General features: G+C 39.1%; 1 protein-coding gene across 1 annotated transcript in view; it reads right to left on the reverse strand.

Moving 5' to 3' along the window:
* HOOK3 (hook microtubule tethering protein 3) overlaps nt 1-19042 on the reverse strand; it is a 56249-nt gene that overhangs the window by 23808 nt on the left and 13399 nt on the right. The window contains exons 3-11 of the mRNA XM_083593274.1: nt 15878-15950; nt 12092-12142; nt 10212-10344; nt 9673-9740; nt 5544-5606; nt 4379-4462; nt 3273-3436; nt 1583-1723; nt 782-983 (exon numbers count right to left, since the gene is read on the reverse strand). Of these exons, the coding sequence (XP_083449400.1) occupies nt 782-983; nt 1583-1723; nt 3273-3436; nt 4379-4462; nt 5544-5606; nt 9673-9740; nt 10212-10344; nt 12092-12142; nt 15878-15950 (979 nt within the window). The remainder of the gene's footprint in view (nt 1-781; nt 984-1582; nt 1724-3272; nt 3437-4378; nt 4463-5543; nt 5607-9672; nt 9741-10211; nt 10345-12091; nt 12143-15877; nt 15951-19042) is intronic.

Raw genomic sequence — 19042 nt, forward strand, 5'->3', positions numbered from 1 at the left:
TAAAATAAATGCAATATTTGTTCTGCCCTATCAGGGACTCTTACGAAAGACAAAGCTGTTGTTTCCTCAGATACATGGAGAAATATCAGGTGGATGATTTTGCAACGAAGGATAAAACTAAACCAAAATGTGGCAAATTGGAAGCCTTTTTTTGGACCATGGGCCCCAAGTGCCCTATAAATAACCCATTCTAACTCCCTTCCCCATTTTACTTTTAAAACAATTAAAATATTGATTCAACTGAAAACGTTTGTACAAAAGAATATAATTACAACAAAAGGCATTATATTTTATATTTATAATTTCAAAACATTATAAATAATGACCGTCGTTTGAAAAACTATTGGCTGTTCATTACACACTCATCTAAAATGTGCCATTTTAATCATAATTATAGTTGACCAGATTCTATCAAACACATGTTTAATGACAGGGATTGCTTTTCTTCTAGTTTTTACTTGTTAACAAATTCACCACTATTTCTAAGTTCACTTCTAAGACTTGATCCTTTAAAAATAGCAGTCGCCAAGTGAGTTTTGTAGCTGTGGGAATATAAACCTAATCATCCCTAGTCCAAGTCCAACTCTCAATCCAAAATATCATATGGATTTTATGGAATTTGGAATAGTGTTTCAAAGCATTTCTGTGAAAAACTGCATGAGGGATTTTTTGGTCACTAGCTTGGCTGAGGAACAGAAGAAATTGTAAGGTGACTGGCATAAAGCGATTTACAAGTAATAGGAAATGTAGTAGCTCCAATTTCAGTCCCTCCTGTGCTCACCTGTCTCTTGTACGTTTCCAGCTGACTGCGGGCTGCATTGGCTTTCCTCAACTCTTCTTCTAAGCTGACAGTGTTTTGCATGTACATTGTGTTCTTCTCTTCCAAGAGCTTCACTTGCCGCCGTAGATCTCCAAGATCTTCCAACTTCTTTTTGTATGATTCCACCTGGCCTTCTAACTTGTCCACTTTGTCAGATGAATGCCTGGAGGGAGGGATGTTGCACAGATTCCATAGGTGGAAAACCTTTACTGCATGTGTTTTAATGTAAGCGTTTATTAGCTGCTACTCGGCCGAAGCTCTTAGAAAGCATTATTAATAAAATAAGCATACTACAAAATAACAACAGAATTCCAGCATAATATAAAATCAAGAAATCAAAAAGAAAGGGGCAAACAGAGATATTTTCACCTGGCAGAAAAGGAAGGCAATGATTGCACCAGGCAATCTCTCTGGGAATTCTAGAAGCAAAAGACACATCTGAATATGCCCTGTCTCAGTTATCACACCAGCAGCCTTAGTTCAGATGCTGGGAGGACATTGAGGCAGATCTTAAATGTTGAGGGAGTCATACAGACAGAGGCAAGCTGTTAGGTAGGCTGTTCCTAAGCCATTTAGGGCTTTAAAGTTTAAAACCAGCACACTGAATTGTCTCAGTAACGGACAGGAAGCCAGTGTAGCTTATTCAGAACCGGCAACGTACATCCATTAGAAAACTGTGTATAGAATGTATCACTGAACTTTGTTCTAGAGAATCAGCCCCATGAAGAAATACACATTCTTATGGGCAGAGAACTGGCTTACCTTAATACATCCATTTCGTCCTTCAGAGACTGAGCTTCTTCAGCCAGGTTTGTTAATTCTTCATTTTGTTGCCGCAAGTCTACAATTTCCTTTTCCAACTCTTCACAACGAATTCGATAATCATCCTTTGCTGCTTCTAATCTGTAAACCACAACAGATTTCATTTCAATAAACAAATAAACAAGGCAACACACACAAAATGCTTAGCAGCTCCTAGGCAGGATTCAAATTTTCCTCTTTTGCAACCTGAAAACAAAGAAACATAGATAGGACACAACTGAGTTGTTTGTTTCTTTAAAAAAAGAAGCTTAGATTACGGTGGCTGAAAATCCAAAAATAGTGTGCCAGAGTTGCCTCATTCAAGCTCTATCCTCCAGTGACCCCGAAACCCAAAATATATTTTGCCATATAAATTGATCTATTTGCATCAGGAACTGCCATCTTGTAGTAAAAACCTCACAGTTACACAGCATATTCGGCCAAGCTGCACACAAAACTGAAACAGAGCAGCATAACATGAAAATGTGGAATTTCTTTCTCTCACATGCAGGCATTTAAAATAGTTTTCTTTCTTTAAAGTGAGGAAAGAGATACTGGGGTCTTGCTCTGTGGCCCACATCCAGCTGATAAACTTCCATCTAGCACAGGAGTAGGGAACTGTAGCTGGTCAGCAGGCCAGATCCTTGCCTCCCCCTTCACCCTGCCAGAGAACAGATGAGAGGTGGGTGGGGCACTCCTTGCAAAGAGCCCTGCACGGTGCTTTGAAATGCCACTGATTACTGGGGCTTCAAAGAGCTGAGCAGGACTCTTTGCAAGGAGCAAGGGGCTTTCAAAGTGTCCTGCTCATGTCTTTGCAAGGCCCTTTAAGAATCGGTCCCATGGGGAATTCAGTAGTGCAGCCAAGCCCAAAAAACTTTTCTGCTGCAATCAACTGGCTACAGAATTTTGCACAGGGAGATCAGTGGTGGTCTATCCCAGCTCTCTTGCTCTCAGCAAGATTCCCCTGCCAAGGTACAATCAGAAGTGTATTTTACGGCTCCCCACTATGCACTGGAAGCTGTGCCCCCTCCACCTTTCAACAAATTACATAATAATGGCAGGTCTGAGACAGGTGGGTATGGTTTGGAGAAGGTTGCAGGAGAAATCAGGACTGCGCTGGACCTAATTAGGCCTGTAGTCTGAAAGTTGCCCAGCCTAATTTAACAAATGGGAGGGAATACAAGTGAATTTCTGATCAACTTTAATTTCTTCAGTTTAGAAAGTGAAATTGTGCTAGTTCTCAATGCAACATTCATAGTAAGCTTTCAGTGAACATTTCAATTGCTTTCGTTGTCAAAATTATGTGCCACTATGTGCCACTGTGGAAGTTTTCATGATCTGTGATCTAAAACAAATGAAAGGAAAAAAAAACCATTGTGTTCCCTATTTCATAAGTCCCTTGTGCAGAGGACTTTAGGTGGTGGGATATCAGATGGTTCAAAGGTGGATCATCCCACCCACCTGTCAAAGCTGGTGAATGGGAGGTGAGGACAGATAGGGATCTGGCTTGCCAGGCCAAAAACATTCCCCACTCATGACCTAATGTGAAGTTATTAAAATATAACTGAACAAGTTAATATAGTTGGACTGAATTCATTATCTTCCAATACATGGTGGCTGCTGGGACTTTGCACCACCATGCAATTCTCACCTGAAAGTTTCCTCTTGGAGTTGCTCTAACTGTGTCTGTAGCTGCAGATGTCTACGGCCTGCTGGGCTGTTGGGATCTTCTATGGAATCAGACTGATTTAGGCGTTCCATCAAGACCTGGTTCTCTGCTAGCAAACTACTCTTCTCTTCTTGCAGTGTAGCAACCTATTACCAAAACACAACAACAGACAAATGTACAGCTAAAAGCAAATGATGGTGCCACTAGTAAGTCTTAAAAACTAACGTAGAGGTGCAGGGTCAAACTACATATTTAACAATAAAATCAGGTGGAAATCGTTTCAGGGTACATGTGTGTAATTCTCATAGCATACACCAAAGATAACTCTATGCCCACTTAGCAACTCAAACAGGGGTTGAAACAGTTCAACTATGGGACAACCAATTGAGTACGAAGGAAGAAAAATAATAATAGTGCCTTACAAAGGCAGGAAGAGGATAGATAAATTCTTTTATCAATAAGGAAAGTAAATGCAACTTCAAATACAAGTGAACCAACAATATATATGGTTGTATCCAATGTTAGTCATACTCTGAGTAGATGCACTGAAAATAATGAACATAACTAGCATAGGTCCATTGTTTTAAGTGTGTCTACTCTGAACAAAACTTAGTTGGCTAAAATATATTCACTGGTATGGACTGTAAGCTACTAGTAATGGGTGGACAGATGGGAACACCACAGACATGGTTCAGATCACATATTCCCTCCTCCCCAACTTCTTCTTTTGCAACAGAGAATGATTTGCTGCAATACCTAAACTGAGCAGACTGGTTTGCTATGAAAGGAGAAGTCAGGGAGAGCACAAGGGAAGTGGGATGTGAGCACACAAGCTTGAGTCTGCTTCATGTAAAGCCAACAATAATAATTTTATTATTTATATGCCACCCATTTGACAGGGTTGCCCCAGTCACTCCATGTCAAATCATAGTTGACAATGCTCAAATCAAGACACACAATCATGAAATGCACTTTAAATATACAATTATATCTGTAATATGTTATACAAAAATATTTTATTTCCTACAGGTTGAGATTTATAATGCCGAAAATCTTATTTTACATTTACTGTGCAATAGTCTGCTTACCTGCATATCAAGTTCATGGCATCTCTGGGAAATTTCTTCTTTGGTTGCTAAGGCTTCATTTAGTTCTTCTGTTGTTTTCTTCAACTGTATTTTTTAAAACACAATATATTTCCATTTGCTAAAAAGATTACGATGCAATAATTTTCTAAGGCTGTGATCCAAAGAAGTCATTCATGTACAGTAAAAGAAACTAGGCATGCAAGGCACAGCTTAGTTTTATTTTTTAATCATTTCTCTGCAAAATCTCCCACAGAAAGGCAAAAAACTGACAAAGCCTTGCTTCTTTTGGGCTATGAGATGCTGCAGAGAAATGTCTGAAAGCACCAGACGTATACACAAACGATTTTTTGGAATTACAATGCACCACTGTAACAACTTGCATAGTTACAGCATCTTAAAAGGGCAACTACTATCATGGTTAGACCACTAATTATATGTAAACAAGAAATAGAAGTATTTTACATATTCACACTGAGCCCTACAATCTGTACATTAAGAACGCTACAGAAAAACATTACCACGCAAAGTTAATAAAGCTTTTAAAAAACCACTTTTCTTTATAGTTGCATGAAATGAATATTGTTTGCTTTAACTTTTTTTCACACAACACAAAAGACTGGGAAACAAAACACAAGGAATAGACATTAAAGGTAAAACCTGCATAGACCCCTATCCTTACTAGGAGATATTCTATCCTTACTAGGAGAGACAGTGTGCTGGGTTATTTAGGAACATACCAAGCCACTTTACATCAGGTCACACAACTTGTCTATCTAGTCCAAAACTGTATCAGGCAGAGGCCTTTCTTTTTACCTGATACTCGATCCTCTTTAAAGTAGAATCATCCCAGATTGAATCTGGGACATTCTGCCAGCGAAGGATGTGCTCTACTAACTGAGCTACCAATTCCTTCTAAAATTGTTGCAGCGTTCACCCATATTCTATAAATAAAATGGCTCACATCCAGGTTTCTACACATAATGCTTATATACAATTAGATTCAGATTTGTTGTGTGCTGCTAACTTTGATTTTTTTTAAAAGATACAAATTCAAAAAAGCAAAACAAAAAACCCCCAAGCTGTACCCATTTACAATATGCCAAGAAAATTGCATACTGAGTTCCACTAATAAAAAGAAAGAAAGAAAACATCTGGCATTAGGTACCTGACGGTCAAGATCAACGTAAGCATCATTTCCAGCAGAGACTGGAGATTCTTTACTCATCAACTGCAATTAGATTACACTGGATTAGAAAAAGCAAAAGATTTATTTTTATTCGTTTAATAAACAGGGCAGTCTAAAATGTTCAGAAACTTTGGAGTTTGTAGATATATACCCAAAAAAGAAAGCCAGAAGCAAGCAATCAGGAAAATAACTTACTTTTACTAGTTGATTTCACAAGAATAAATACGCTTTTGCATCATTGCTTGGAGAGCGGGTTTGGGTATGGGGAAGAGACCTTTTTGTTAGGCTGTGTCTATGTGTCTAAGGCTGTCACATTCCTTGTTACTTTATAGTCCCTTGCTATTCCAAAGTTATCTTTGTTCTGTACATTTACCAGACAGAACACTTCTCACTCCTAGAACGGAATGGGCAAGGAGTTTTTTTTTGTTCTATTATCAACACCGAGATTTCCTAACTGGGCCTGCAACTGTATGCCCTTATTCACGTTCTTAGTTTTATGCTGTGTCGTGATCAAAAGCAGAGATTATCTTGAGGCGTGATCATAAATCAGACCATATCCAAGGTTGTGGAAGAGCCAGGTTGTCAGCTTCTGCTAGCAGGTGCAGCTGGACAACTCAGTATGTGAATGGGTATGTGTAAAAGCGCCCACACACAAAAATGACCAGCTCCAATGGTAAAGGATAAAGGGGAAACGGAAGGCTAGGATGCTTGGATGTCTTTCCCCCCTTTGATCTTGCAAAATGAGCACCTGGGCCACAGCTCATACAGTGCCAGTTCATGGGATATAATGAACATTAGGACCGGGTTGTATGAAAAACTGCAGAAGCAAACAGAACCTTAGTGTTTATGATCAGGACAGGTCTGTAACAGATGAAAATGTATATAAGACATTGTTATTGTTGGAGATCATGTGCATTTTAAACTAAGCTGAGGTCACCACGTGAATGAAGTGTGCCAATGGCAGAAAATTCACTTCTCTGAGCAGTATTGTAGTTTTAATATTAATATTAATTGTGTGCCATGAAGGGGAAGAACCACAATACACCATCTTGGAATAAAAACAGGACACAACTTAATTGACTATAGATGTGAGATGTCAGGCATTGGGTACTTCCTAAACCAGCCAGCCCACCTGCTGGCTGCTCAACGGGGGTCGCTCCTGAGTAAAGGATAGCCCCTATGACAAACATCAAATAGGGGCAACTTATCAAGAACACCACCTTTTGAGTGTGCCATGGCCCTCAGCCCCTATCTAGATGTTCGAACAAAAGCACCTCCCCAAGGTTCAGGATACTCTGTTACCATAGAGGGTGAAGGAAAAGACTTATAACCCCATCAACAGACCAAGGATCCTACCCAATGCCTTACAAATGGCATGAAAGTTCACTTCTTTGAGGAGTAGTATATTCAGTAGTTTATTTTTAATATAAATATTATACTTTACTATATACAGTACCATCAAGGATATTACTTGGCATTTTGTGCAATATTCAAATAAGTGGCTGAATTACACCTAGATTTCTAGTCTAGACACTTACAAATTTTGTCTGAGGGACTCACGCATGATCCATTGTTAGTTTGCCATTTGTTGCTTGTCATTTATTGAAGCAATCTAAAAAATGTGATGCCTGATGAGTTTCAGGTATGGTATAAAGCTTTCCATCACAGCAATGGTCTCTGCTTTTCCTGCTCAATGTACTTTCAAGTGTGTGTTTTAATAATAATAATAATTCTTCTTCAGTAGTTTTCAGAATTGTGTCTGCCTTCTTTCTTTACCTTAAGGCTTTCCCTAGATTTCCTGGATCCCAGAAAGTTCCAAACATTTTAAATTCTGGGGTCTAGAGGAATGAGCATCTTAAAGAACAATTTAAAAACACAATGTTGGAAAGTAAGCATACTGTTCTACACCAGAATGGTTTTAGTACCTTCCCTGTTGACTGCAGAAGAACCTCAAGTGCTATAAAGAAGAGATGGGGAACCTGTGACCCTCCAGACATTGTTGGACAAAAGCCATCAGCCCTAGACAGCATAGCCAATAGGGATTATGGGCAACACAGTCCAACATCTAGAGAATCACAGATTCCCCACTCCTGCTATAAAGGGTCCAACACTGAAAGTGCAGTGCACTGACTTTCCCTCACCTGTTATGCATGTGCTTGTTATCAACATTGCACTCATGCTGGACAAAAGCCAGAGCCAGTAAAAGTAGTTACTGTATAATTAGTGAATGCTCTCTTCAGGGCCAAGGTGACTTAGCTTCATAGTACCTAGACTGCTTCCATGCTGTTTTCTTTACAATTGCCATCCTTTGCAAGAGACTTAGTGCTACAATGAATCCCACCGTTCTTCTTTGCAATTTTCCTCTTTTATACTATTCCATGCTCTGGGCTTGGAGATTAATGATGAAAACCCTCTTGAAATTACTCCAATGATGGTTTTTTTCCTTGTGAAAAGGTAGAAGGTTTTAATTACTGATTTGATTTATATTCTTGTTTTACTGTTTCCTCTCACAATTTATTATATTTTTAGGGGCAAAACAGTACGAAGAAAAATGTTAGGAAATCAATAAATAAAGCCACACAAACCCTGACAGGGGAAACTGACACTGGAGCAATTGAGAGAGACTATTCAAGGTGCAAATCAAAGTCTACTCATAACTAATTCCCAGATGCGATCAAGAGGAAGTGAAAAACAAAGGCTGAAACTTGCAAACAGGAAACTTTTCAACTGGCATTTGAAAGGACCTTTGTTGAATGGAGCCTGCAAGCAGACATTTCAGAAGGATAGGGAAGGGCACTGCTGGAATATACAGTGGAATATTAATTTTTATGTCAAACCTTTGCTGAAATTCTACTTCCAGCTAATTGCAGAAAAGCAGTGCACTAGAGTAGAGCCCTTTTCTGCAAGTGTGGAAGCACTCCTAGAGTCCGTCTTTTGTCTCCAGGAGTCACAGGGCAGCTTACTAAGCTGTTCATTTTCTCTAAGAATGTCGGATGATGTTTTAGTAGGAATGTAGCTGTTTCATATGGATTAATTTGCTTTAAGGCTGGTAAGACATTCAATAAAATTACCTGCCTCGCCCAGAAAAACCTGCTCAGTGTTGACCAACCAGCTATGAATCCTGTTTCATGCCATATACAGAGCTACCAATACGCAGCAGTGGTTGAAAAAATAACTCCACTTAAATTCATAAATCGAATGATCTTTCAGAAGCAGCAGGGTTCAAAGAAAACATTGCCTAACACACCGCCCTATGAAGTATCCAAATCAACATTTACATCATTCTCAATTGCACCACTTGCAACATTAAAACAGAAAGCTGAAATGACTTCCCTTCACTTCCCTTCAATTAGAGCATATCAGTTTCTAGCATTCCTTAAGCTGCTAAACTGAAATCTGGGACACAATCCAACCTACATCAAAACACTTTTCATCCCTATTAATTTAAACAATTTTTTAAACATGCTCTCTTAAATTAAGGGGACTTAAAAGTGCTTAACTTTGGTTCAAGTGGATCATTGGTTTTCTAATTTATTCCAATACTACTTAATTCACCTTTATGCTAGCATACTGCAAATAGTGCTATCAAATCCAATTACAATTAACCTGAAAACTAGTCATCCAGTTTTAAAAACAATGTTCAAATAACATTTAATGATTACCGCAGCATAATCCTATGCATACCTACTCAGAAGAAAGTCCCATAGAATTCAGTGGGATTTACTTCCAGGTATGTGTGCACTGAATTACAGACTCAGTGAGCCTAGTTACCCTTACTGGAAATGAAGTTCAATCGCCAAATCTTCTACTGCAAACTAAACTAGTAGTTCTAAATTGTTGTGGGAACCACAGGGAAGGAAAGACAAGAAGGGAACCTAGTATTGGTATCCAGAAGGTTATATCTTCTAGATTTAAAGAAAAGTGGAATAGTTTATTAAATATTCAATATACATTAGAAATTTTATTTTGCTATCAGAGGGTGACAATATTTCTCATTTTTACATACCATGCCCTTTTCTGTTAAATTACTTCGTTCTGCTAAACTGAAAGAAGCAGTTATAAGAAACTGCTGTCTCAGCCTTCCATTTACCATCATCCAACTCCTTACCTCCTGAATGGCTGTCATGACAACATGTTGAACAGACTCCTCCATCATCATGATGGTCTGGATATACTCTGTAAGAGAGAAATTTGAGCACGTAATCATCCATACTTACAACAATCAAAAGGATAAATAGCTCTGTGCTTTTGCAGTATTCAAAGCTTCCATCTATCATATTGTAAAGATAAGTTTTTTGTTTATAAACATAAATGAGGCAGGAGAATGGTTTTCAATGCTTGCTGAAAACCTTGCTGCTTAGGCAAGCCTACTCAAACATGAAGTTTTATTATGCATTTTTTTATAAAAAAAAAACACAACCTGTTGATTTTATCTATATTTTGATCATTTTATTATGTCTACATATGTTTGAAGTCTGTTAATTTTATTGATATTTTCTAACAGGTATTTTATGTTACTTTATGTAAACCACTTAAAAGGGTTTTTGTTTTTATTAGATAATGTATAAATATTGTTAAACAAAACAAGAAAAGTTGTTTGTGTGTCCACTTTGAATGATGCACCCTTCCCACCAAAGTTTAACTGACCTTGTTTTTGTTCACAGTTTACAGCACAGCCCAAAATAAGTTGAAGCATCCTTCCAAGCTCAGCAACTTCCGAATGCTCCCCAATCAAGTTGACATCAGGAAGGATAAAATCATTGATCTGTTGCCCCAAAATCTGTGAAAATACAAAGATGCAGACATGGTGAACAGTATAGGGAGAGGGCACATCTCTTGAACTTGGCAAGCCTCCATATCTCAAGGACACCAGAGCTTCAGATGCAGGTCTGAGCCAAAAAGGTACTAACCAACAGTACAGAAGGGGTTTATCTATAGTGGAGAAAAACTGAAGGCAGGAACAAGAAAACCCTTCCCTTGCCTGCTAATTTCATTCAGCAACCCATTCTGCCAAGATGCTGGGGAAAATTTAATTTTAGTCATGCTGTGGTATATGACCCATGACGTGGGCGGCTCATTTGGTCTAGACGCACATGCACATTGAACCAACTAGTCCACTCTTTCCGTGAGAACAGTCTTCTCTTATTTAAACAGCACAGTATCTCTTCTAAGCTACAGCTGACTTTTAACAAGTCTCTTGAGCCACCAACGTTCAAACACTTTGCTCCATAAATATTTGTTGTTGTTGTTGTTGTTGTTTACATTTACTGGTTGCTTTTTTGTCATGGCAACTCAAAGCAACCTACATGGGTAATTATTATTATTTGTCCAAAATAGTGGCATACTTACCGTATTTTTCGCCCCATAGGATGCACTTTTTCCCCTCCAAAAATGAAGGGGAAATGTGTGTGTGTCCTATGGGCGAATGCAGGCTTTCGCTGAAGCCTGGAGAGCGAGAGGCATCGGTGCGCACCGACCCCTCTCGCTCTCCAGGCTTCAGGAAGCTATCCGCAAGCCTTGCAAGCCTGTAGCAGCCTGCAGCCCGAAGCACGGGGCGCCCTCCGGAGGGCTCCCCGTGCTTCGGGCGGGTGTCCGCAAGCCTCGCGCGCCCGCGGGAACTCCCTACGGGCTTGCAAGGCTTGCGGATAGCTTCCTGAAGCCTGGAGAGCGAGAGGGGTCAGTGCGCACCGATGCCTCTCGCTCTCCAGGCTTCAGCGAAAGCCTGCATTCGCCCCATAGGCTCACAAGGCTTGCGGGCAGCAGCCTGCAGCCCGAATCACGGAGCGCCCTCCGGAGGGCTCCCCGTGCTTCGGGCAGGTGTGCGCAAGGCTTGGGGCGGCAGCCGCAGCTGGGGGGGAGGGAATATATATATATTTTTTTATTCCCCCCCCCAAAAGGAGGTGCGTCCTATGGGCCGGTGCGCCCTATAGGACGAAAAATACGGTAAATGTTCTTAAATTTATTTGTTGTAGATTGTTTCTCTTTGTGAAAATAGAAAGCAGAAAGAAATTTTCTGAAGTGAGAGGCTCTCCTAGAATTGCATTAAGGACTTTTTTTTTATTAATACTACAAAGCTGTCTACAAAATCAATTAATGCCAAACACTTAATGTTCCCTATCTTTCCAAAATAAATTTGAATTTTGCTACTGATGGGAAGGCATAGCTATTGCTGAGATAATAAAGCTTAGCCTTTGTGGTTTTATCGACAGATTTCCTAAAGTATCTATTTTAATTGCTCTAAGAAAAAGAGGAAGCACTCATCAGCTTAATAGGAGGTACTTAAACAATGGACAGCATACGGGGGGGAGTGAGTGTGTGCAATTCCTTTTCTGTAAATTACAAATTTAGGGAAAGATTGCCTAAAATATTTATAAAGGATCAGTTTTCTGAATTAAAGAGCTATACTTTTATCTTTAGTAATCCTTATTTACCTGTTACACAAACAGAATAATGAAAATGAAGCACAACAAGTTGAAAGGAGAATGAAGTGCAAAAATCAGTTTGTATAAGCAAACAAAAGACCTTACCTCATGATTGTAATCCAAAATTCCTTTTAAAATTTTCTTCAGATTGCTCACCTTTTAAAAAAAGGAAGAAAAAAATTGCATACTAAGAAACTGTGAGAGTAGGCCACACCGAAGCACAATCTTACGTTGCTGTCTACAAGAATTAATCTTTCTAGCCAAAAGCCATTTCTGCCTAAAACAGCCAATCGTTAAGATTTTTTTCGGCCTAAAGCAGCCAATCATCAAATCAAGATTTTGCAATTAATTTTATTTCTCATTTATAGATTTTCTCTGCCCATATTCAAAGGGACGGGAAAGCAAATAGATATAGCAACTACCTACACCAAAGAGTTTGGGGGCTCAGCCTTATACCCCCATGGTGCTTCGCAAATATAATGATTTCTTTTTGGGCCACACTGGGAACACTGTGCACACAGCAGGGTTTCTGAGCCCTTTCTTGGCAGTATCTGCTTGTCCAAATTGGCAGAGTTTCAAAAGCAGCATCAACGCAACAGGAGTTGGGGGTTGGGAGGACAGAAACAAGTTCTTACACACAACAGAGCCATTAGACAGGCTTGAAACAAGTATGTTCATTCTTCTACCCCACTTCTGAAACTCTTTGGACCGTGCGGTCCTTTTAAGTTGATAGCAAGATGTCAAAATGCCATTAAATTTTAAAAGCTGGATGGCATTTTGACATCTTGTTTTCAGGTTATCAAGACCACAAGCTCCCAAATAATTTAGATTTCCTCATTAGGCAATAAAAATCAATACTTAGGCTTGCTCTCGTTCTCAAATTCTTTAAATGGGCAATGCCAAAAATTATACCCTAGGCAAGAATCAGGACCCACGAGAATGGATTCAATACCATGTGCCAGTACTATAATAAAATGCTTGAAATGATTGTGCAAATCAGCATAATACTTGAAGTGAAAAACTTTATTGGGCAGATAAATTATAGCGTAAACAGAAGAAGTTAAGATTCATTACCAAACTTTTTGAATTAGACAGAATTTAAGGAGCGCAGTTCAATGGGAAGAAATAATTAACTGAGAAAATTATATAAACTGATTATCAGAAATGTATATCTGGATCATGCACAATGCTTGCTTTGTCAGATGATAGATAATAGAATCACAGAATTGTAGAGTTGGAAGGGGCCATGATTGTCATCTAGTCCAACCTCCTGCAATACAGGAATCTGTTGCCCAATGTGGGGCTCAAACCCACGACTCTGAGATTAAGAGTCTCATGCTCTACCGACGGAGCTATCCTTCTTTAAAAGGAGCTATGCTTCTTTAAAAAAAAACACCTCAATTATCTAGACAAGTTATTTCTAAATGGAACACAAGGGGTTGGGGAGTAAATGGTACCAACATAGGATACAGTCTTGAGTGCCAGAAGATCATAACAGAATTCCACCCAAGAAGAGCAAAGTATTTAATGTCCCTGATGGTGCACAAAGCAGTCATTGGGGCAGTTTATCTTTTACTCTTCTGTTGGCATGCTATTGGTTGCTCCATATTACCATCAACCATATCTTATTTTTGAAATACTGAAGTATCATTTCAAATAGTTGCAGGCAGAACATTTTGGCTGTACTGAAACATCTTAGTTTTTGTTCTCTGCCATTTCCCCCAAAGGGAAAGCCACCCAACCATTCCTTGCAAGCAACTGTGTACATAAGAAATAATGCAGCTTGGGTTTCAATGCTGCTGCCTAAGCCTGCAGTGTGAATTCCGAGACAGATTTAGACAACCTGGGGTGACCCACTGACAATACTGCTTCCATGATTCTACTGTGTATCCTACTGTTAAGAAATATGGAAGGCTGTAAGACCCCCGGCTGAATGCAAATCTTTGATATGTCTTCCTGAGAACACTGGCCACATATGGAGCGGCTGCTAATGCATGGAGAAGTGTTCAAGTTGCCTCAACCCTGAAATCATTGCAGATATTTTGGCTATGGGTCTCAACGGCTCTTGTTTTCAAATATCTTTCAGGAATCAAAATGCAGCAGCAGCACCTTAACTGTTTAGAAAATTTATTCATGTGTTGAAAATTCCATACAATTCTCTTGAACTTTCCTGTGAAATTTCCCATCTTCTACCTCCTCAGATATGTAAGAGGGGCAAGTTTTTAATCTTCGGTATACATAAGGAATGCATGCATCTATGTGTACTAGAACATTTTCATTTGGGAACAGATGGGTAGAAAAAAGTATTTCCACCATCAATGCAATTGTTTCTCAACTTTTTACATTCATAAGTCTTACAAGGACAAAGCCATTTGTGCAAGTAAATAAGAACTGTCAAGGATTCTGTTTTTCTCATCCATGAATCACCACAAGGCCAGATTATACTCAATCAAATTTAAAAAGGTAATTCGTAATATTTCATTTCCCCCTGACAACAGTACCACCAAGAAGCAAAGATTTCAGCAAAAGCTCTTGAGACTTGAAAATCAACAAATGTGGAATAATGAGAGTAAGGTGTAGCAGTTCCTCCCCTCTGATTTTTACTAGCCAAGAGGAATCTGGGATTCAAGGCAAAAGCTCCCATTTTACCTCCAGATCAGCAGGTTAGACTGAAAAAGACTCCAATGGAAAGAATTTTAAGCCTTTGCCTTCTGCAAACATGAACTGCAAACATAAAGAGGATTAATTCAGTCTTTTGGCCTGTAGTGTAGACTCCTCATCAGCAACTGGTATGATGAATATGGCACGTGGAAGAAGGAGTGGAGAGCAGTGGGACAGGCCACCCCACCAAGCAAGTCATGAAACCACAACCTCCACTTCCTCCATGCATGTTCCTGCCTCCAGGCTGGCAATTTGGGGCCAGCTGTACATTTTGGGGTAGTAAGAGAAGAGAGTTTTGGCTGTTGAACTGACTGGGAGCCGTGACCACAGTGCTATCAAATTTAACATATATGTAAGTGGACAATTGTCAAGAAAGTTCACACAATCACATTTTATTTCCAAAATGGAAACTTCCTGAAAATGAAGGATTGGTAAAAAGGAAGCTGAAAAGAAAAGTCAAGAGGGTCAAATCTCTCCAGAATCCTTGGGGGTTATTCAAAACCACAATTACAAAAACTTCGCTAGAATGTATACTATAAGGAAAGGTACCCCAGGGCCAATATGATGCCAGCATGGTTGATGAGCAAAGTCAATAAAGCTATTAGGCATGAAAGTCTCTGATTTCATGCAAACATTGAAAGTTCAGAGGCATATGGCATACAGGGATATTAGCTGAGGGTCTCTTAGTTTCCATGTGGTCCAACAGAACTCCCTTTACCGTGCTACTTTCCTCTCAACTCATGATCTCCCAAAAGAATTCAGAATTTTTGTTCCATTAACACTTCACTTCTGAATCAGCATAGAGTAGGTAGGGGTACACTGGGATTAAAAAAACCCCACACCTATACATAAGAAGAAAGATTTCGGTATTATGGATGATATTGAACAAATTTTTACTCAAAGCGGGCCTACTGAAATTAATGGACCTAGCCCAATCCTTTTCATTAATTTCAAGGGGTTTACACTGCATAAAACGTCTCTGAATACTACCCTATATATTTATTTTGGCTTGATCTCATGTCAGTTGGGTGCAGAGGGTCCCATTGTGCAAGCAGAAGTCCTTCAGCAAGGCTTTTGCTGACGGGACCCGTTAGGTAAAATCAGTATTATTCCATAACCTACTCTGAAACTCTGGAAAAGGCAACATAAAATTCATAAAATGCACACACACGTATAACTGCAATACTTTGTATACTGAAAGTTAAAATCAGAGTTAAACTATGAAAATACCTTCAGTCTCCAGTTGTCCCCTACTTCAGTTTTGATTCTGTTTAACCAGTTTTCATCAAAGTACGTTGGATCACTGAAAAAACAAAAGCAGAATAATAGTTAGCAATGTCTCTTACCATCATCTATAGTTTTTAAATAAAATATTACGCTATTACTTAATAATATTATTCATTTCATTTCTATTTGGCTGTCTGGAATAGATATCACGATTGTCAACTCCAACAAAGCTTTCATAAGTTTATTATTATTATTGACATTTATGAGTTGTATGTCTCAATTATATGTTATATATTTACTTTCATCCAAAAGTTCTAGAACATTAATTTATGTCTTATGGTTCCTATATTACTTATCACAATGTTTTTGCAGCCCCTCTTTTTTAAAAAAGCTACTTTATTTGAAGATTTTCTTGCTTTCATTAACCACCATTAAGCCCTCTCATGTTTCTATGAAGTCCTAGAATTTCTCAATTACAAGATCCTTGCCCACAATTACCAATGCACAGTTGAAGGGAAATATTGGGTGTGTTCTAGCACACACCATTTCATCGGAGGAAAGCCAAACTGACACGAATGACAACTTATATAACTGAATGAATGGAACATTTCCTAAAGTCCTCTACTGCAGTTTTCTGAAATACTTGCATCACAAAGTTTTCTGGTGCCCTAGGGTGCTTTAACTGAGCATATTTATTTTACTTGTATTTACTGACTTGTGGGGTTTGTTTCATTCTTGTTTTTGTAACTAAGTCTCATTTTATTTGAAAGTCCACACACTGGCTGACTAGATCTGCTACGGAATTACAACTTAAAAACATTTTTGGTTCCTTTGCCTGTTCATACTTAATGCTAGATAACTCACCTTCACTTTCTTTATTAAGGTTTATAACAGTGCATTTCCTGAGCTTTTGGAAGTAGAGGCATCCTTTTTCAGACATAAAAATCAGTCCTACACTTCACTCACACCTGCAAAATTTACTTTCAGTGTGTATAACACCACTAAGAACTACTTACCCACAGAGGAGCCTACTCACAGTTTTTTCTGCACAAGTCATTGATCAGAGTGTGGCTCCTATCTAGAAAGAGCTAAGAGATGAAGCCGGAAGCCCTTGCTGCAGCTGGGTACTTTGGGTTACAGGCCCTTAAAATATTTAGGGTGGAATTCAACTGGATACTTTGTGCTCACAGAAGAATATTTCATCTAGAGGACAGTTCTCCTAATGGAAGAGGAGGGGAGGTGAATTTGCTGATTTACCTTCATGCCTGAATTCCCTCCTCTTCCATCAGAGGCGGCATCCACCAGGATAGCTCGGCTGGATAGAGTGTGGTGCTGATAATGCCAAGGTTGCAAGTTTGATTCCCATATGGGACAACTGCATATTCCTGCATTGCAGGGGGTTAGACTAGATCAGAGCTTTCCAAACTGTGTGTCGGCTGCAGTGTGTAGGTGTGTCGTGCAAACGTTCCCTACACTCCTCCCGAGGCTGATAAGGGGTTAGTTTAACCTCCAGTTTGCTAGTAAAACTGAATTACTGTGTCGCAAAATGATACATGTCCAAAAAGTGTGTCCCCAGCATGAAAATTTTGGAAAGCTCTGGACTAGATGATTCCCAGGGTCCCTTCCAACCAGATTCTATGAAAGGCCCTTCTGTGAGTACAACAGCACCAAATGTATTCCACCTTTAATTTCTTTCTCATAGCGTGATAGTGCACTCCGCCACACGTATTTGGAATTTAGTCTAACACCTACCTTCCTGCTGTCATGCCTTTTTACGCTTGCAGGTTCCCCCCCAGTACTGCTTGATTTTGAAATAGCAAATTATGCTACTGATCTAGAAGCATGTCAATCCCTTGGACACTCTCCTTCACTTGAACAGTCTCACCTGCCTCTTGACTAAGTTTTTTCTGTGGCACCTGTTTGGAGGAGCAGAAGGAAGAATAATTTGGATATAGTGTAACAGTTCATAATGCTTTTAAATCACAACTTTTTAAATCATTGTTGGGAGGGGATCTTTTTTGCTTACATTTTTTACAATGCTCTGAAAACATGTTCTGTATTTTTCTGTTTCATTATGCTGTGGAAGGATTCAAATTCAGTTTTTGCTGTTTGTTTTCTTTGTTCTAAAAACATCTATTCTTCAAAGTTATGGAAGTTCCTACTATGAGATTAATGTAACTCACAATGAATGAATTATTGTATCAAGTATAGCTTTGTGCCAGGCTGCAATTAAGAATAACTAAGAAATACAAAATCCATTGTATAGAGACCAAATAATCTGTTATGAAGCATTTCTGGTAAAAGATTCATCCAGAATATTCTCTATGCCTAGAAGTCTCTTAGAAATTGGTTTGGCAGATCCATCTTCAAAAATGAATTTAGTATATACTCTTATTATCTGAAAGGAAAACTTCTGACATTACAGTACTCTCAAATTACACAAATTGGAACACTCACAGTTAAATATAATGCCTCTGATAACTGACTTTCCCTAAGTACATAGCTTGTAATGATAATTAATTAATGTTAAAATCTATATTAAAGGCTTATGGTCTCACATCTACTGCAACTTCTTAAGAATTGTGTTGCAGGACAAACAAGGAATTGGGAGCCAATGATGTTAGCAGTGTCAAAAGAACTGATGAGTACTCATTTGTACACTCCTATTTAAGTCAGTCGCATGGGAATATAAAGAGCTGCCATATATGTCAAGGGTGGGGAACCAGCCAGCATGGCACCAGTCAGGGATAACAGGAGCTCTTGCTCAACAACATCTGGAAGGCCAAAGGTTCCCCACCCTGATATCAGTGCTACAGCTCTGTCTGTCACTCTCATTTCTAGAATAGATGAATGTAGATCCATTAGGAGCTTATACCTGCAGTTTATATGGAATGTACATGAGAAAAGTACAACCTTAAATCTGCAGATATGTTTGTATACTGTAGCAGCGTGCAGGTCAGAGTTGTACTGACCTCATTGCCCTGTGTACTCTTTTCTGGTTCAGACTGCACACATCACTCTTCAAACATAGATCACCATCTTTCTGCTCTAGAGCATGAGATCCAAAGTGTGATATGCAAAAATGTGATTAGCCAATGATATGTTGGGACAGCTCTACAGTTGTCATGGCAGTCATAAAACTCTGAATTGCCTCAAAAAGGCTCCTCA

The sequence above is a fragment of the Podarcis filfolensis genome, assembly GCF_964270895.1.
Source record: "Podarcis filfolensis genome assembly, chromosome: 17".
NCBI lineage: Eukaryota > Metazoa > Chordata > Lepidosauria > Squamata > Lacertidae > Podarcis > Podarcis filfolensis.